The sequence below is a fragment of the Poecile atricapillus genome, chromosome 1 (genome assembly GCF_030490865.1).
Source record: "Poecile atricapillus isolate bPoeAtr1 chromosome 1, bPoeAtr1.hap1, whole genome shotgun sequence".
Taxonomy (NCBI): domain Eukaryota; kingdom Metazoa; phylum Chordata; class Aves; order Passeriformes; family Paridae; genus Poecile; species Poecile atricapillus.
Window position 1 is genome coordinate 140581480 of NC_081249.1, and position 21160 is coordinate 140602639.

The 21160-nt window shown below is 37.8% G+C and overlaps 1 protein-coding gene across 2 annotated transcripts in view; it reads left to right on the plus strand.

Annotated features, from left to right (window-relative positions):
- Positions 1 to 21160, plus strand: part of EXT2 (exostosin glycosyltransferase 2) — a 73632-nt gene that overhangs the window by 7188 nt on the left and 45284 nt on the right. For both annotated transcript variants that reach the window (XM_058854858.1, XM_058854847.1), the window contains exons 4-7: positions 275 to 391; positions 3753 to 3948; positions 7279 to 7418; positions 8253 to 8346. In XM_058854858.1, the coding sequence (XP_058710841.1) occupies positions 275 to 391; positions 3753 to 3948; positions 7279 to 7418; positions 8253 to 8346 (547 nt within the window). The remainder of the gene's footprint in view (positions 1 to 274; positions 392 to 3752; positions 3949 to 7278; positions 7419 to 8252; positions 8347 to 21160) is intronic.

Here is a 21160-nt window from a genome sequence, read left to right on the forward strand (position 1 = left end):
AGATTTCCCTATATTAATGCAAAAACCAGCCCATTCCTCAGTGATGATGCACAATTGTAAGCACTCTGTTGGTGACTAGATCCAATTTAGTAGTAGACCAAGATCACAAAAACTAAAGTCAACCTAAAACCAGCATGAAAACATGCCACTGACAAATGCTGAGGGAAAAGCTTACCTCTCAGAGTCTTCTTGTTTTGGTAATGACAAGCAGTGACTTGCTGGAGTTTGAGTGTTACACGCTGTCAGTTTAAACATACTTTCTTATATTTTCCAGAGCTCTGTTGGCTGGTGGAGGCTTTTCCACTTGGACTTACCGGCAAGGCTACGATGTCAGTATTCCTGTTTACAGCCCATTGTCAGGAGAAGTAGATCTACCAGAAAGAGGACCAGGGTAAAGTAATTCCCATGAATTGGGAAAAGTATACTCAATATTGTATTTTGTACTGATGATTAGGAAATATAACTACTAACTTTATAGTGAGCTTGGGCATTAATAGCTCTTGTTATTAAAATAGATGATGCTTTCAATGCTGATGGTTCCAGTGCTAGTGGTCTTGGTTTCAATTGCTAACTGCTCCCTCTAATACCTTTATACTTTTCTTATATTATGGTGCCCAAAACTCCAAACTGGTGCATAGGACTCAGAGTGGGACAATCCCTTCCTTTGACCAGCTGCCTGATGCACCTCAGGACACAGTTTGCCCTCCTGGCTGTTGAGGCACTGCTGACTCATATTCAGCTTGCCATCGACCAGGACCCCCAGGTCTCTTTCCACAGGGCTGCTCTCCAGCCTCTTGTTTCCCAGTCTTCCCATACATCCAGGTTTGCCCTGTCCCAGCTACAACCTGGGACTTGTCTCTGTTCAACTTCATAATGTTAGTGATTGCCCAGTCCTTTGGTTTGTCGAGATCTCTCTGCAGAGCTTCTCTGCCTTCAAGGGAGCCAACAGCTCCCCCCAGTTTTTTGTTGTTGGCAAACTTACGTAATATCCCTTCCAGTCCTGTGTCCAAGTTGTTTATGAAGATGTGGAAGAGCTCAGGGCCTAAGCTGGAGTCCTGAGGAAGCCCACTGTGACAGGTGGCCAGCCTGATATAACACCCACCATTTGCACCTGACCTGTCATTAAGCTTATGAAAAAGAAGGATGAAAACTTCTATGTGTGATTATGAGAATACATACATCCAGAGCCTAGAATACTGTTTTTATTTGTTTCTTTTTTAAAAGTAATGGATTAAGACATAAACACAAACAACACAACCCTGCGTTCCTTGAGCCTCACAGTTGAAAGTGAAACAAGACAGTTGGGAAATAAAGCACTGGTTTTCTCAGTGCATGTAATTAGCCATTGAAATTAACTACTCTGGTAATGCTGGCTTCTCTAATCCATTAATGTCTTCAGAACAAGAGGTGGTAGAAGTCTGGAAGACATGTTTTAAGTGGTTATGGAAGGCTGTTCTTTTTATATTTCATAAATCTTCTAATTACACAGCTGAAAAAGTTTCACTGTAACAAGATCTTACCTCTGTTATGGTTTAAAAGATGGGTGGACAGAGGCAATGGGGATCAATGATCTGTCTGCATATTGTGGAGATCAAATTTACAAATGTAGAAGCTTTAGGTCCTTTTCTTCTTAGAATGTTCTGTAGAGAATATGAATTTTCAAAATAGAAAACTAATTTAAATGGTGCAGTCTCTGTTGGACACAAAAGTTATTGGTGTTTGGATTCAGTTGCCTTTTCTGGTAAGGGCAGTGCTCTTGGTGTTGCTCTTGGCTGTTCCAAGTATGATAATGCAGTCAATTAGGACAAACTTGTGCAACACTGGTTTACTTTGCTCACACCCTTTATGTCCCTGGTTGTGATGCCCCTGGACCAGGCCAGCGAGTGGCATCTGGTTGTATCCCAACTGATTGTAGGTCTCAAGTGTTACTACATTCTGAAACAGAGTGAAAGCATGCTTTGTGTTTCTGTCTGGAGAGCATGAATGTGATGGTAGGCTGCGGCATGTAAACACAGAGGCAGTCATACTGTTCATGTCCATGTAGTCAGCTAAACTCTGTGTCTGATTTTGGGTCAGATAAGAGAAACAGTTCTTGTGTTCAGTTAAGGTATTGGGGATTTTGTTTCTTGAAACGGCTTTGTTTTTTTGTTTAAATTGTGCTGGGCAGCCTGGTGTCCGGAGTGCCATCCAGTGGCCAGTCAGCGTTACTAGTGAGACGGGTACCCAGTCTCGACTGCTTTGCGCAGGAGGGGTGGGACGAGGACACACCCCTCAGAATCCAGGCTGGCTTGGGATAAACCTTTTCATCACACTACATGAGTGTGTTATTTCTTGGGAGATGGCGTGTACTTTCTTTTGTAGCAATGTTTGATCAGCTAGATTTTGAGTGTCATAGAGTGATGACAGTTTAAAGGCAAAATTTGGTTTTAAACATATATGCAAACAAACCTTTTTTTTTTTTTTTAGCTGGTTATATGCATTTATTATCACTCATCTGCATCATTATTTACTTTTTGAAGGCCCCTTACAGAGCTGAACTGAGTTTGATTTACTTGCCTTTTTAATTGAATTGCTTAAAATCCACTTCTGCTGGTAGCAAGTTGGTAGCAGCTGGGGACTTGTGAGAAAGAATGTTAAAAAAAAATAGTATGTGTCTATTAATTGGAGCAACTAAAGTGACCAGCGTGAAAATGAGTAGAAGAGGTGAGAAGAGCAGCAGGAGAGGTCTGACTTTATAAAGTGTGCATGTTTGTGTGTTTTCAGAGCTGTAAATTAAAGATACCATCACGTGGAGTAGAACTGGAATCCTAAGTACAGGCCTTGTGCTTCCTGTGTTCTTTTGGCAGCATGAGGGCACTCACTATGTGTGCTCCTTTCACTGGGGAGTGGTGGAGCAGTCTGACTTTGGCTGATCTATTTTAAAAGGAAACCCAAGTAGATAACAATTATATGACATGCAATTTTCCAGTATTAGTATAACTTTTTTAAGAGGCAAGCACTTAATTTGAGCTTGCATTCCTGTGTGGTTTACCTCTGGTGTTAGTGTTTTTAAACACTTCAGTACATAAAATATTCAGCACATTTTAAATATTCATGGTTTTGGAACATGGTAGAAGTTGAGAGTGTATGGGATAACATGCACCATATGGACCTTCAACTTTTCCTTGGAAATCTTGCTTCTATGTTGCCTCAAGGGACAGAACTGAATCACAGTTAAAAAAGATGAGCTTGTTCTATTGCTGCTGTCACCATATCAAGACTAAATAAGCTAAATACTACATACTGAGTTGTCAGTTCAGTGTCTTTTTTTCAATTAAAATTCATGAGAACATATATTGCAGGAGAAACCAGAAGCACTTGGAGTCCTATCTACTTTGTGTTAGTACACAAACACCAAACAAAAGTACAAACAATCCTGGCATCAGTAGCAGGCTGATTTAAAATGCACCTAAATAATGTTTATTTAAGTTTATAACAGCAGTTATAATGCAAATGCCTATTCTAGTGTAATAAGAACTCTTACCAAGTACAGATTTATTCAGAATTGTAAATAGTGTTGAGCCACTTTCTATCCCAGACTTAATTATATTTCATCATTACCCTTTCCAGCCTTGTCTGAAAATATGATCTTGGCAGCTTGTCCATGTTTAGTTAATCTTGCTCTGCTTTTCCAGAATGGAAGGAAACGTGGTTTTGAGCATCTTGGAAGTAAACTTGCAGTGCTGTCAGGTAACCTGGCTGTATTTTTTCAGTCCTCGCAGGTATTTCATTCTGTCATCTCAAATGGCTCTGCATCCAGAATACCGCTTGGAGCTGGAAGCTCTTCAGGCTGAGAATGGGGAATCAGTGCTGATCCTGGACAAATGTACAAACCTGTCAGATGGGGTCCCTGCTGTTCGCAAACGCTGCTACAAGAATCAAGTCTTTGATTATCCTCAGGTGCTTCAGGTAAGACTGTCTCTCCTGCAGGCTTCTATTCCCAGCAGTGTCTGTCTTAGCTGTGATTCTGTTCCTGTTTAGCCATGGTTGGGTACTTCCTTGTATTTAATTAATATGCTGGATATGTTTCAAAACTGCATAATTTGTTATGTTAGCTTGAGTATTATATCCTAAGTTTATCCTTATTTCGAGAGGCCCAAAAACTACATACTCAAACTTATATGCAGGCTATGATTATATAAGACTGGTCATGGTGGTTTAGTAAGACAAGACAGTGTCATGTAAACTTTAAAAGAATTGCACAAAGATACTGCCAAATTCAGCAGCAGTGGGATGCTAAAATGGAGGAAAGGGAGGAAAAACTTTTGGAGGCAGATAAGGTTACTCAGTTCTAAACTGGAGAGGAGCGTTGGATTCTACACCTTCCGAAATAGCTGGCAAAAGGGCTTTCAGCAGGCATGAATTTGAAATTGATTTCTCAGATATGGCAGTCCAGGCCTTGCTAGATGAAGCTTGGAACTGAAGATAGCTTTGTCAATTGGATAGAAGATTAAAATGAACTTAAAGAGCTTATGCTCTTATATTTGGGGCAAAAAAGAAGAGTGTTGCATTTAAGAAGAGTTAGATTACATTTTTTGTATGCAGCTTAGTAGTTAAATTGTACAAAACTATCTGTGCAGATGACAGACTGAGCTAGAAGGCTTGTCAGCATGCAGCTATGAAAACATCTAGGTGAAATGTGTTTCATGGCCTTGGCCCAACTTCCAGAGGCCTTTTGATATCAGTGAAGATAAAACTAGATAGTGTTCTCAGACCCCTGTGTCTCTTGGCAATTCACTAACAGGGGTGCTTTGGCATGCAGTGTGGTGAAGTGAGTTATTCCATAAGCCACTGTGCTCTGTCTGTGGCCACCAGCATATAATCTGTCTTTGAACTTCAGCAAATGATGGCAAAATAACAAACGAGCTGAGGAAAGGCAAAGTTTCCACCCCTCCTGTTATGTTTTGTAGGAAATATGTTTAAAATTCTGTGTGGAGGAGGAGGAGAGGGAGGAAAGGGTCACCATGAGTCCTAAACTTTGATTAAAAAAGAAAACTTGTTTGCTTTATTTCTTTAAATACAGACCGAATTGCTAAAGGATAGCCAGTTAGGGAATCTATATCTATATTTTGCTATGTATGATTTTATAACTCAGAAGAGAGCTGGCACATGCCGAGATTGTTAAAATACTTTCCCCTGCATTTCCCTTTGGAATGTCTGGCTGATAACAGTGGTGATGTGAGGAGATGTATTTATAGTAACCTTTGTCTAGACAGGAAAAATGGTTATCTAGGCAGATGAGCATGTGTGTCCACATCTGGGCTTCTTTTTTTCTTTCTTGTCTCTCCCAGACCTTACTAGTCTCTTCCACCTGCTGCTGTGTGGTCTAGTGAGTCAATGGTTAAAATGTATGTTCATTCTCTCAGCTCCTTCCATTCCCCACACCCGTCTTTTCCTTCTCTTCCTGTCTAAAAGTGGGGGAAGGCGAACTTGGATCACAGTTCATCCTTTCCAACACTGCCTTTACAGATGTCCTACTAGACAGACTCTTGGACTTCTGGGTTGTTAATGCTTCCTGTTTGCAGTTTTGGAGGAGGTTTTCAAGGCTTTTTGTACTCTATGGGTATGAACACAGGTCTTGTGATTGCATCAGAAAACAAGTGAAGAGCCAGCAGAACCCATTGTATTTCCTAGTTCAATCTTGATGTTTTGCTGCCCTGCTGAGCCTTCTGGCTCCTTTTCTTCAGGCCATGGAACACAAGCTGGAAAAATGTTTTCTTATCTGTGGGAACCCCTGTATCAACTTTATAATTTTTCTTTCTTAAACTTAGGGATAATACTGACTTGGGATTTTTCCCTGTTGTGTAGGTGAACTCTGCTAGCATTTATTTTGCAATCTTTAATCTGTAGCAAGATTCCTCAGTGGCAGTGAGAACTAAAACCCCTAAATACAGTGTGAGTGCAACATAGTCAAGAAGCCTTCTCTGCTGCAGGTTAAACTCATGGCATTTTGTATTGTGAATTGTGGATGTGAGTAAATGGATTATACTCTTTTTTGCGACAATTTCTTTTCTCTTTGAAGCTCCCTTCCTCCTACCCTCATTCCTTCAGAATAAGTAGCATTGATAGAGTCAATCCTTCCTTCTAGATTATACTTTCAAGGTAAGTAATCATCCTTTACTTACCACTGGAAGTGCATTGCCCAAGCGTGAACCCTGTTCTGAGTCTTTTGTTACTGTGAAGAGTAAGTGAATGCTTCAGATTTCTTACATTGTATATCTTTTTGGACTGTAATAGTACCTGTGGGTGGAGTGGTTTATTTTTTCAACAGTACAACATTGCTGTCACATGAATACCCTTCCTTTTCATGTTCTTTTGTAGGAAATGTCCTCTTCTGCAAAGTGCAAATGTTAGCCAATTATTTCATGCTTTATATTTGTGCGGTTTGCTGTTTTTCTCTAAGTGTTGAATTCTATATGTATCAGTATTTCTTAGTTGATTTAGGTGTATAATGTAAAAGTCTAATCCTGGTATCCATTATAGCTGCTAATCCTACAAAATCATAGGTATTGTCAGACCATAATAAATATAGTCTTAATTCTGCTGCTCAGTTAACTAAGGGACATGTTGAATGCTGTTGCACTTAGGAAAGATTACTTGGTCCAATATTGTTTTACTTGTGAGCTGCTGCTAACTGCTCTATACTTGGAGCTCTGTAATTGTAATTTATCTAACTGTAAAGCCTATGAAGGCTTTATCTAGCCCCTGATTTCTTAATTTGCCTGTGAAAATGCTGCCAAACATGTCAAATTACTTGAGATACTAAATCTGTTACTTCCCTGCTATCCATAGAGCTGACCTGCCTTATAACAGAAGAAAATTAAGTTGGCTTCATACAGTTTATACTCAAATAAGTTTATCTTAATTGTTGCTCATCTTGTGCCAAACTTTTGAAATGTTTTAAACTTATTTTTCTCCTTGAGTTTTTTCAACTGAATTTTAAAGCTGGGCAATTAAAATAAAGCACAGAATTTTCCCACCAGCCCATTTCTCATTCCTTCACTTACAATATTTTTCCTAGCCTCTGGAAGATAAAGTTGTAAAATGGTTTTGAATTATCTAATAATTCAGAATGAATTGGTTACACAGAGCAAATTGGTTTTCCTTTTGACTTTTTTTTTTTTTTTTAATGAAGGGAAGGGAAGTAAAACATAATGCATATATACATACACACAGTGCAAATATAACATTGGCTTTTATTTTTTCCTCATCTGTGTGATGGATACCATTTGTTGGCAGGAGTCTACGTTCTGTATTGTTCTTCGTGGAGCCCGCCTGGGACAGGCTGTGCTAAGTGATGTTCTTCAAGCTGGCTGTGTCCCAGTCATCATTGCTGACTCCTACATTTTACCTTTCTCTGAGGTTCTGGACTGGAAGAGGTCTGTACCCTCACTGTTGTACATCAAGCCACTATCTGAGATACTTCATTGCCTTTGGTGATTTGAATCAAATCTGTGGGATAAGTTGAGTGTTCTGGGGGTTACAGGAATTTAAATACAGAGTAAGATGCCCACTGTCATTGCCCTTGATCTATTATGTATCAAAAATAGAAGAGGAAAATAAATGAGACTGATATGACAGAACATTTGATTTTCCTGTAGCCAGTCATTTTTTCTTCGAAAACAGATTTGCTGTATAATCTTGTGCTTGAATTCAATAAGGACTGGTCTCCATTCAGGCTCTTTTAAGGAAAATACATACTAAATACTGCATCACAGAAAGGCAAATTCTCTGTATTGCACCATGATTCTCAAGTTTATCTGAGATGGAAAGATATCATTGCTTTGTGACCAAGCATTATGCCCAGTTACATGTTCTTGGGATAGGGATAATATGTACAAAAATTATATACTGTATATGCTATTACTGTTTGGTTACTCCAAAAATCTCTGCTGACAGCAAGTCAGTGGCAATCCAGAGATGAGAATTCAGGATTTCTGAATCTCTGTCCCTTCCATAGTTATTTGATTTTCTGGACAGATTAGTCTACAGACTTTGCTGGCATTATCTGTGGGCAGACTGGCTGTTGTTGGGAAGGAACTGCTATGGAGCATTTTGTTACACTGAAAGAAAACTGCTTCTTTTTGCTTATGTCTTTTGAATACGTCTTATTAAAATAGGACAAGATGCTTGGTTGGAAAAGCACTCAGCATATTTTAATGTAGAATTTCTTTTTTCTCACCTTGCCATATGTTTTCTTTTTTTGCTTATAGGGCCTCTGTTGTCATCCCTGAAGAGAAGATGCCTGAAATGTACAGTATTCTGCAAAGTATCCCCCAGCGACAGATTGAAGAGATGCAAAGACAGGTAAAGCAATGTACCATGTTAAAATGATTTCCCTTGCTTTACAGTTGGAGTGTCAGTTCATACACCTGCCTTGCTCTGAAAGCTGTTGGAATGCAGAAACATCCACTGTACTCTTTTGTTAATATTTTAATTATTTGACCCTGTTCTTTCTTTATGCTAAACATCTGCATTTGCCATCACATTTCAGTAGGATGGAAGCTCTCCTTGAATGTAAGTGTACTGCCTACTGACATCTCTTAACACATTTCTGATGAAATCACGGCATATATTAGTTTTGTTTTTCTACATGGTATTTAAATTGTAGTAAAGAAATTCAGGAGTCTGTGTTTATTTCAAAAGAAGCTTTCGTTTGTAGAAAAATTTTTATCACTTAAAATGTGAGGGGAGCATTCATCCAAAATATTTTAAATATTTTATCTACATTGACAATTCCTCTGAGAGATTTTTCTTATTTGATGAATGCAAGAGCTGAGACCATAAGCTGTTAGGCCAGTAAAGAGGATATTAACATGTAATGTACACTTGTATCTAGGATATTTCATCCTTGACATCTCAGTGTACCTGAGTGTATTTTGTTATAAGGTGAGACAGTACTCTGATCATTGCCTCAGTTCCTCATCAGGGAAATGACAGAGGAAGTAAGAGCTAGGTATTTAGGGAAAAAGTTAACTGTCTGATCTCAGGTGACTTTTCAAGATGCATGAGATTTCTGTGGTCAAATTGCTACAACAATTGTGAAGTCATGTGTCTGAAATTCCCTTACACAACCTTAGTGACAGAGTTGTCTTTTGTGTGGTCCTTGTAAAAAGTGACCCAAGATATTTTTTTAAAGTATAGCCTGTAACACTCTAGTTGTTTCTACTTAGGCAGCGCTAAAAGTTGCACAGTGTATATTAATATTGATATATGGGGAGAAAATAGACTCTCAAATTCAGAAATAAATATCTTTCACACCTGAATTCTGTTGCCAGCTTCACTTCATTCTGTTCTGAGTCTGCAAATACCACAGCAGCCATCAGGGGTCTCCTTTCTCTTTAGTGCCTTCATACAAATGAACCATTTTGATGGGGCCTGCTGGCAGCACCAACGTGCCGCCAAAACCAGGAGGTGAGAAAGTAACCTTGATGTTACAGCTCCTAGAGATGTGATTTTTAGTTTAGAGATGTTAACACTAGGGAATTTTGCCTACTAAATCTTTAAAACTGATATTAATAGTCTGTCAAAATGTGCAATAATTTTCTTGTTGTCTGTTTCACTGATAGCATAAAATATTTCAGGATAGTGTTCTCCAGCTACGGACAATGCGCTTGACATTATGGACACCTTAAACAGTAACTTTTAGGTATGAAAGCAGGCAACTCATCTGTAAAAAAAGCTAACAAAATAAAGACAAAGGAGCAAACCCCCTAAACATTCACAAAAAAACAAACCAATAATAACCCCCTTAATTTGGATGATATATACATTATCTACATTACCTGTAACTGTAAAATTAACTTCAGAGAAATGATATTTTAATGCTCACAATACAGATATAGTCTCTGTTCAGAGTGAATTTTGTTGGATTATACATGTTTTGTGATGGCCATTGTCACTGGGTTCAAAACATCACGGAACATCATTGGACAATGTGCTTGTATTGACTGAAGGGGTGATGTGTTTTTCTAAAGCTTCTTCTCATATCTAGTTGCTTTTATTGTGTTTTGAAAGTAAAAGTAACAGGATGAAATCACAAAGTCTGTCTTTTATCTTTGTGAATTTATTTTGGTTTGTGTATTGGGAATACTTAAGCATGTTATCCATACATTTCATGTCCTGTCAGCCTTATTTACAAGGCAAAATCCCTGTGTGTCTCTGAAATTCCCTTGCCAATAGGTGGTCTGTGTTCTAGCCATCTAGTATGGTGAAAAGTATTTAATGACTGATACTGTGTGGACTACCAGTAACCTGACATGTATGGTTGAGATCATCTTTTTCTAGGCAAATAGTACAAATCCTTGCTCTGAATTTCTCCTGGCTGAAGCATGTATTTGTCATACCTATCAGACTTTTTGGGTCTGATAATCTTCGTGGGATTGGAGCATTGCTGTCCAGCTGCATTGGTTTCAGTGGTTGTCTTATGATATAATTCTTATCCTTATTTTGAAAACATCAAAATTTAAACAAATATTACTGTAAATGTTAGCTTGCCAGTTTTCTTTGTTGATTACTTTGTACTTTTTTGCAGTATTTTATTGCAGGAGGTTCTCTGGAGATCATACATCAAGGTTAAAATATAGATATAAACATATAAGTGTACACCTACATACACCTGTATATAATTATTTTCAAGTTGAAATAGGTTGTCTGCTTTTAAGGAGTAAGATTTTCTCTATGTGTGTTTTTTTTTTTTCTTTGTTTCTGGAGATACTTCTAGCTATACGTGAGCTGGGGAAGAGAAGAAGTCTTGTAGAGAGAAGTCATTACATTTAAGTTACATAAGAGCTCATATTTGAAAGTGCTTTCTTCCAGTTTGTGCACCTATCATGGGCATCACATAACACTGTCATGAAGAGGATAAAATACAGAACTTTTGGTTTTGGAGACATCATCTGCTAGGATCTGTGGCTGATATGACCTGAGCTGTGATTTCCTACAACACAACTTTATTTTGCTCAGTTTTTCATCGAACAGTACATGGTATAAACTAGGATTCATTGGTTTGAGCAGAGCTTGAGTGTGAGAAATCAAAATTAATTCATACCTGAATTGCATTGAGATCTCTGGAGATAAGCTATATTAACCTAGACTTTTGTTATTCAAACTTGCAGTACAGTTTGCTCTCAGCAATTCCTGATCCAGTTTCCTGTGTGCCCTCACAAAAGGGAATAGTTTCTGTGCTTGTAGTCTAGTCTAGGCAGTTGTAAAAAACTGATACGTGTTTTCAATACTGCATGTACAGCCTATGTCCCTGAAAACCAGATTCTCTCATAGAATAGCTCTTATAAACTTAAACAGTTTGACCAACAAAATGAACCTCTTCTGACTGAGCTGCTAAAAATAATAGCAGTCTGGATGAAACTTATGTATCTCTGGGATTCTGTTTTGTCTGTTTTCTACAGTAATGTTGTCATTCTCATTTTCTTTGAAGCTTCCTTGAACCATCCCCCTCTCACAAATAGTTCCATATGGAGTCTGAAACACTGGCAGAAGTGCCCAGAGGCAAGTTGATAACCAGCTTAGCTGCAGACTTGATGCTGCATTCTTATGCTTTTATTTTATCTGCATCTCTAACCAGCATCCAGGTAATAGCAAAGTCCTAGAAGTGGAGAGGAAGAAGTGGATGTAATGGGCCGGTATGATAGAGAGTAAAGTTTGAAATTTTGTCTTACTCCTGCAGAGTGAAATAGATAAAGGAAAAAAAGCATCTTTTCTCATGTCTTGTATAGTTTCCCTTGCAACAGTTTTGTTGGTTTTTTTCAAAGGTTTTGCTCTGAAAGCCTGTTAGTCTCTGGAAACATGTTTCAGCACTGTAGTTGGTATAGAAATGTCTTTAACTAGTGTGAAAGTTTTTCTCAGCTTATATCTCACCCACTGTGCTTTTTTCACCCTCTTTGTGAGGTGAATCTGTCTATGTGAACACATGGGTATCTTGTAAAATTTTTTTTCACGTAGTACCAACATGCTAAGAACTCTTTTAGCATGGATGGACTCATTAAGACATAGAATCAGAATATGGAAATACTATGTAATGGGAATAGAAGACTTATTCTTCCATTTATTTAGATATTCTTTCTCCCTGAAGAGATTTTTGGTAAGGAGTTTATTTTCAAAAGGTGGCTTTGTGTGCCCCTTCCTTTTTGACTTTGTAACACTCCCCATCTCCCAGAAATAAAACTTCTGAATTCATGTCTGTTCTGGAAGACTGGATGACTGTGTGTGCTCTGATGGCATAAGGATGAAGAGCTGGTGTTCTTAAGTGTGGGAATTCTTTTCATCCTGGTTTTCTAGGGAAGCATGGGTACGTTCACATACAATATGCATACTGATTTCTCTCGGATTTCTGTTACTGCCCAATTTAAACCAAACTTACTGAGAAGTGGAGAGGTTGGAGATAAGAAATTCCATACAGTTAGGTACCTGTGTAGGAGTTAAGCTCCCCAGAGTAACATGGCCTTTTAAGAGAAACTTTGCAGCTTGATCTAACAGTCATGGAAAACTACTTGCATTTATCCATTATGAATTATCTGCTTTGGGAAAGGTTTTATTTGGAACTGGCACACCTTAGGCCAGAGAAATTCAGGTACAAAATGGCCAAATGATAAAGTGATAAATTAAATTCAGTATACAAAGGGGTATATATGCAATTTAAAATAGCCTTCTCATAGGCAGTTTTGGCCTTTCAACTAGCTGCAATCATTCGGAAAAGAATTAAGAGCTGTAATAAATAGTTATGCAAAAGTATAAATTCCAAAGTCAGTTACATTAAAAAAAAATACAAAGAATTTTTAGAAAAGAGGTAGAGAACAAGATGGAAAATACTGTGCCACAATGTAAATCTGTTGTATGTCTGCACCATGAATACAGTCTGTAGTTATGGTTCTCCCATCTTGAAAATGATATAATAGAACAAAGGTGATCAAAAGTTTCAAGAGAGGACTGATTAAATAGACTAACACTCTTCATCTTGAAAATGAATGATTGGTGATGAAGCAGGAATATAATACAGAACTATAAAATAAGAAGATAATAAGACAAAGTGAATGGATGTGACTGTACGTTGTTTGATACAATTTCATTTGATGTCTCACAGTACATATATTATTTGGAATCTGGTCTAAAAAAAGAGATGGTCTCACAGAACTAAGAGGTAGTCTGTAAGAATAACTGCTTCATAATTTTGTGTGAGTGAAGGGGTTTTATTGACATAAAAGGCAGAATGAAGAAATCCAGAGAAGGAAAATCTGTCAGAGATGAATGTGAAGATATACCCTCTGGCTTAAAAGTTCCTGCATTGCAGACTTCTGGAAGCTGGAAAGTACTTTGAGGAAGTGGTGGCTTATGCCTGCTGTGTCTGTGGGAGGGGGGTTCCTAAAGTACCTGCTGTGGAGCGCTGTCAGAGGGAGAATATGGGAACAGAGGGCCATTTGGTCAGACCTGGCAGCTTCAGGACTCATGTTTACAAAAGATTTTAGTAATATATTGCCTCGCATAATAACGTCAGATAATCAGTGGTTTTTAAAATGCATCTAGACTTCACTGGCTGCCAAACACTTCAGTGGGAGACTATCGAAAGTGATGTGTAGTTTCCTTCTTTGGATGAATGTGTAATTCACTTTCCTGAAGCCCCACAAGGTACCCTCTCAAATAGTGTCCATGTACAAATTCTTGCTTTTCATTAATTAAAGTTTTGGGTGTTTTTAGCCTGAGTGGAGAACAAAAGGCTAAAAAAAGATGTAAATTCAGTGTAAAAAAATATGGATAGAAAACATGTAGTTTGCAATGTTTGTTCCCACAGTTGGAATACCTGGACAAGTTGTTGTGGTTTTTCTTGTGCACTTCCCATGTGCCTCAGCCCTGAACTGAAGTTCAGACTCCAGGTCAAACCGAGCTGAAGACACAAGCATAAATCAATGACTTGTTTTAGTGCCACGTTAAAACAACATGAGTGGCTGGCTTTTCTGACCCTCCTCCCTTTCATTTAATGTGCTTCTTTGGCTCTTCTTTAAAGAGGGCTCTGTAGAGTAATTTCAACTCTTATCAGCTTGCTGACAGCTATATGAGCCTTTCTGCTGGCTCCAGGCAATCACTGCCAGCGTGTGAAACATCCCATTCTTGCAGTGAAATGGTCTTGGATAGAGTTAAAGCAAATGGGTGGTGGAGTTTTCCTGTGGGTGGTGCAGCTTACATGAAAGAGTTGGGATTTAGTTCTTGTTAACCAATTAAACAGAAATTCATTTCAATATCTGGACACTAGATGCTCTTTGAGCATACTTAGGCTTTTACAAGTCCTTTTAATGAGAATATTAAACATACAGCTGCAGTTCTTTCCCTGACAGGGGACAGCTTCTGTCTTTGGGTTCTGTAGAATCATCATTATCAAATTTAAGAGAACTTTCATCTGTCTGCCATTTGTAGCGTTTTAAGGAGTGCGACTGCAGAGCCTAACCCTGCTTTAATCCTCCCAGAGTGCTTCAGTGAAGCTCTGGGTCCCCCATAAATGTCAGGCCTGGACAATTTGCCATCTTATCAGATGCAGTGAAGTTAGTTCCAGCCCTCTCACCCCTCCCCCAGAGGAAAGATTTGTTGCTGCAAACAGCAAAGGAAAGAAAAAACTTTTTCCTGGCTTACTGCCAGGATCACCATGGGAGTTGTAGAATCCTTGGCATTTATATATGTGACTTACATTGCTCCCCTCTCCCTTCAGTCGTTGCAGAGAGTATCCTTATCCTAGATTTTTTTTTTCTTTCTTGCCTGTCCTGCCTTGTTGTTTTTCAGAAGGAAGAAAACTGTCCTTGTGGCATCTCTGAGAAAGAGCTCTGACATTTGAGACCAATCAGCACCTCCGTGTATAATTTTTATAGGATACATTTGGACTGCTTTTGTATCTACATTGGCAGCTTCTAAACAGTAAATGGTTGAAGTTAACTATAAGAGGAAAATTATGCTATTCTAAGACAATTTTTTGTTTGTTTTTCAGATTTGATTTTAAGAGTCTGTGTTTTAAGATTTGATTTTAAAATTCTGCATCTTGTTGCACAGTGGATTTTTAGTACTTACCCTTTACAGGTTGCTATATACAACTTGGATAGACTACAGATAAACGAAATGATACAGAAATTGGAAAGGCATGTACTTTTAGAAAGAATATTTGAAAATATTGTCATGCATATGAAGCAGTTAGCTGCAGACAAATGGATGATTAAGCATATCTCCAGGTGTTGCACTCTTGCTTTGTTACTCTTTCCCTCTGCTGCTGTGTAGTCTGTACCACACCACATTCCTTATCGAATCTGCTTGCTTTGTTTACCCCCTTTAATTATGGAAAGTATTGCAACCTTATCTTTATATCATAAATACACTGCATTGCTGTAGTAATTTGCATGTGGGTATATTAAATAGAGTAGTAAATACATCTTGATCTTGTATCCATTTTGCTGATGAGTAGATATGTAACTTGTACAAGGTCAAATCATAATACTAATGATGTAATTTAGAAATCTAAATTCTATTTTAATGACTGTATCAAATTTATCTTACAAGACAGTAGGAACATCTGGCTTTTAAATTAGAAGGGTCTTACATTTTCTATAGAAACAATTTGCTGCCAGATAATCTTTAGCCAGCTTTTCCTTTAATCTTTGTCTGTTAATTATGTAGATGTATTGAATAGTTTCTTAGATGCCTGAATGTAGAAAACTATGTGTCTTTTTTACAAACTGAATAGTAGGCTGTTTTAGGAATATATAGCAGTGCCCCTTGACTTTCAAATGGTGTAATTTGTATCTGGGGCTTGGTTTCTTCCTTTTTTTTTTTTTTTTAAATTTATTTTTTAATTTATTTTTTTCCTTGGCAACAATTTTGAACGCTCTTTAGAAATTAAAATGGCACCTGGCTTTAGTTGTCTTTGAATCCTTGTGACTTAATTCTGGAGAGATGTTACGGGCAGAAGGATTGTAGAGGGTGTGCATATTCCAGGATATTAATGTTGGAGTAGGGAATCATGGATGGAAGTTTGGCTTCATAAAGTAAATAATAGTATGCTATTCCAGATGTTTACCAAGAAGAAGTAAATAACTCTTGTTGATGTCTATCAATGATTTTTTTAATGTACATTTATTTTCAATCCTGTTTCACTGTATTATGAAACTACTACCACATAGTATTATCACAGCCAGCAGTTAATATTCACCTTCCCCATTTCATCAGATAGTCATACAGCCATGTGCAGTTTGAGCCATGAAGGATGAGGTATTTTTATATAGCTCATGCTAAGATCAGTTATTTTTAAGATATGGAGGAAAAAACCAACACCATATCCTAAATGGAATTTTTCCAGTGGATATGGAAAAAAAGCCTTATGACTGCCAGTTCTTCAGCTTTTATCCTCAGAGAAGTCAGTAAGATATATTTGTATTCAAGCCATGCTGGCAGTAATGTCTGTGGTTAAAGTTGTCCAGTGTTGAGAACTGTGTGTATTGGGGGTATGTGTATTATGTTGGTTCTTATATAAAACAGAGCTGTATAGCTTAGAGGAAACCGAGCAAAACATGCCTTCATCAAAAGGGCAAGTTCTTCCTGGTATAGAGCTTAAGCTCTGAAATTGAGGTATGTGCTGATTTTTGACAGCTATAATATGGTGGTAACCTTACCTAGATTTTTTTTTTTCTTCCTTCAAAAAAGCTGTCCTTTCATGTGTGTGATTGGCACTGGGCTTGCTTTGTGTTTAGCTTCTCTAATCAAGGGAATTTAAGCTTCTATTCTCCCAGCATTAATTCAGCAGTCATGGGAAATCTCAAACAAGCCAGATCTTATTGCAGCAGTTGACACAAATAAAAGCAGTTGTGCTTTTATTTATTTATTTTTGATGCTGGATGCTGATTAAAAGTTTCCAAGCATCCTTTAGCTATGTTATAAAGCCAACCAGCAGAGAGCAGGACAGCTGCCAAGGAAGGGAGATGCTGGTGGACACAGGACAAGATCACAGTGGGAAGCATCAGTGTGTGTAACTCAGAAAGCTGGGAAAGGTGTAAACAGATCCCCAATTTATCTATAGGGTGGGCTCTCCAAACACTGCTTTATTGGCCAGTGGCTCCTGCTTTACTAACCTCTAACCTCTGCAGTACTCAGAGGTGCTGCCCACCAGCCAGCCTTGTCTTTGAACCTCCCTTGACTCCTGCCACCTCAAAGACTTGCAGTCAGAGTCCTGTGTTTTGCTTGGGACCTCACCTCTCAGCAGGATGCCTGCAGCAGGGAAAACTGATCTACCCTGAGAACATAGACATATTTGAAGGCAATACCCCTAGGACTAGAAACCTATTGCTTTCAGTTTCAGGAGCTGTCCATCACTTGTCAAGAAATGTGGATAAAACATCTTCCCACCCCCCAACTTCTGGTCATGCAGTAGTTGAATGCTCCCTGCAATCACATACATATATTTGTTTTCTGTTATTTTCCAGACTGCTGTTGAATGAGTGATAACACAATTCTAGCTCACTGGTTTCACTAGATCTGGTTTTATTGTTGAGTGTGTCGAGAACAAACATCATAATAAGGATGATACAGGTTCAAATATTTTTGACTACTCCCCAGGTTAGGTGTGCCTGCCACTTCTTTTACAGTAATGGCCTGCTGAAATTGGAATAATTAGAGAGCCATGCAAACTCCTGGAAACTGGAGAGAAGAGAGTTTGCTATTTTTTGTGTCTTTACATTATTACTGATGACTATGTAGATAAAATGGCTTATCTGGAAGCTAGAGTAGTATCTATTTCTCTTTTTCAGCTGTGTTATTTCTGTGGTGTCAACACATGGCATTTGCTCGTAAATAGGAAGGCAAACTGAAAGCTCTTTGGGAGCAAAGGGAATTCAGAAAATGGTATTTATTTTTTATATCACATGTTTTTAAAGCTGTAAATGCTGCATGAAAACTTTGGGGTTTTGTTTAGTTGTGGGGTTTTTTTGGGTTTTGTTTTTTCCTCTCATCCTGCTTCTTTCTTTGCTGGCTCTTTCTCCATACTTTGCTACAGTATTCCCAGCCACAGCTGAGAATGGGGTGGGTTCCTTGCTGCTCATAGTGCTGATATGTTTGTTGGCTCCATAACTAAAAAATATTTTGTATTTTGACCATGGATTTGTAGGGTGCCAGGACAGTAAGTCAGGTTTCCTGGCTGGTGCAATGTTGACTTCTGCAACAGAGTTGCTAAGTTGACATGCTCATTAATCAAAGAAGCAAGTTTGAGGTGCAGAAATATATGGAGGGAGTGAAGAACACCAGTGCTAAGTGATATTTTTATCTATTCAAGTCTTGTGTTCTTGCTATTTTTAGAATTAAGTTGCTATCAGTAGGACAAGGAATAGCAGAAATCTGTATTTTAAGGGTAAAGATAATGCAGGATTTCAAAACTATATAAAATGTTGCCATTTAATGAGAGAGAATGAGAACTTTATTGAAAATACCTTATTTTCTGTCATGTATTTAAGTAGAAGAAGGCTCTTGATGAGAAGATGAAAACCTTAAAAACACCAAAGCAAAAAACTTCCAAAACCCACCACCCCTAAAACAAACAGAAAAAAAAACCAACAAACCCTCAAACTCCAAAAGTTATGTGAAATTGTGGAAGCAAGAGTGAAAATGTTAACTTTAACAGATAAGCTTCTAAGAACCTTTCTCATATATGCAGAATACGTGTTGTATGTATGGATTACTACAATTGATGCGATTATTTTCAAAGCACCAAAGAGGAGAAGGCTGTAGTGCTTAATTTTAATATCTGAGCTTGCACTAACATTTTCTTTTAAATCTTCTAAGAGTCAGCAAGTAGTCTCCAGCAATAAAACTGAGAGTGAGTAGAAGTGAGTTATTCCCAAGTGGCTGGTATCTGAAGGGTAAGATTAGCATTTTGAACTCTGACCTCTGTCCCCTTATGAATTGGCAGCTTCAAAAAGAAAAAGGAAAAAAAGAAATTTGGATAATGGAAAGATTCGGTTTTCACTTTCTTGTATCTGAAGGAGGCAAATGTGCTTGTTCCATAGTTGAAATTACTGCAGCAGAGAATATTGAGCTAAAGAATTAAATCCAATTACTGCTTCACTTTTGAAGAGATTGTTTTTGAAGCTGAATTACAATAAAAACCAGCACTGTGAAATGTCTGTCTAGAATCTCTTTCTTAAAATATTTTACTATAATGATACAAATTATTGTTTTGTTTGCTCATACTGCTGAAGTGTCTTGTAATTAAGGAATATCCTCTATAGGCCACTTATATAATTTGTATAAGTTAAATAGATGAATTGAGTATTTTCAGGGCTTTACTTGAGAATTGTGCATAACTCAGGAACATGGAATGAAAGTTCAGAAATAATATTAAAATAATGATGTCAGATTACATTAGAAGCAAACATTAATTAACTGGAAACAACAGTGTATGCCCTGCATTGTTCTACTGCTCATTCCTCTTTTTTCTCTTGCAAAGGAACTTCTAGTTTGAGGTTCAGATAACCCCGATGCTGAATTATGGATTAGTCTTTATCTGAAATGATCATGGGCATCCAAAACTTCAGTTCCTTGTTTACCTCCATTTTTTAGCTTTAGAGGTGACATGCTGATACTCTGAGTACTCTATGTACTGCCTGCTCTACTGCTTTTCTTGCACAGGTCTGCAGTGAGAAACAGATGCAACACAGCCAATTTAGGTACAATGTGAAAGATGCTTTTAATCTGATATTCTGTAAAACATGAAAATCATAAAACTTTTCAGTTTCAGGCAAGTTAGCATGATTTTTCCAGTATTTAATTGATTTAATGAATTAGCTTTTAAAATTTCTACATAGTCCATGTATGGGGACAAGAAATTTTTACATATTTTTACTTTCAGACTACAATTTCTGAAGAGTTTACCTCCAGTTTCAGGTAACTGTACTGGCACCCCAAAAGTGAGAGAACTTTTCAGAGCACAGCTCTCTTACTGTTATTCAAAGGCTGAAATGCATGAGTTGATTTTGAAAAATGTAACCTACATTTGTGTAGGTTTGTGTAGCCTAGATTTGTATTTCAGATCTTCATGCCTCTCTGGGAAAAATGAGACTACCTTCAGGTCACTATTGAAAACAGAGCTTTAAGCAGAAGAAGGACCATGACCTACAGCTAGTCATTTATTTTATCCTCTCATACTCCCTTACTTAGAGAAGAATGGATTTATTGGAAGGTATTTTAAGGTACCAGAGGTCTAGATTTCTATCTGAATAACCCTATTTTTTTCTGCACTGATTATAGAGAGAATAAGCCAGCCAGACTTAGGTGTGTTGAATGTGATTGAGTGATATCACCAAAGGTCCTAAACCAATCAAGCATTAATTTTTTAATCCCAAATTCTGTTTTCTAGAAACAGCAAATACTGTTTAATTCTTAATAGTATAAAGTCTTCTGAGGTTTTCTTGCAAGCCTGTGTGAAAAAAATAAATGTATCGCTGCTTTTAACTGATACAAGCTGGTATCATCTTTGTTGGAGAATTGCATACTAAAAGTAGTATGTGTGATCAGCAAGGAAGCTGTTGGAACAGGGAAGCAGATGTAGGAACAGTAAAACAGTACAGAAAGAGGGTGTAGATTGCAATTTACAAGCAGAAGAATGTGGGAACTTGGGGCTATAAGGTCCTCAGTCTGAACCCAAAATTTATCCTGGGAAACTTTTTCTAAGCATATTGCTCCAAAAGAGTAACTTCTCTTCAGTCCTCTTCATTTTGCAGGGAGGTCAGTAGGGCTCTTGAAAGCTCAGGTTTGCTATTTGACTATTACATAACATCAGCTGTATCCATATACATCTTAAGTATAGGGCAAACATACAAAAATTCAATTAATCTTGAACCTCAGTAGCCCATTTAATCCTACTGCCCAACGGAAAAAGTTTGGTAGGAGGGGAGATTGCCCGGGACCAATCTGCATAGTTTACTCAGTGGGAAATAACGTGCTATGTCTCAGTAACTTAGAAAACGTTTGATTATATTACAGTATGACACACAACTTTAGCAGCTTTACCAACTTCAGCCACTTTACCAACTTTGTGGGTGCACTTCCATGTCCAGAACTGTCAGATGCACAGCTGAGCTGTAGATAT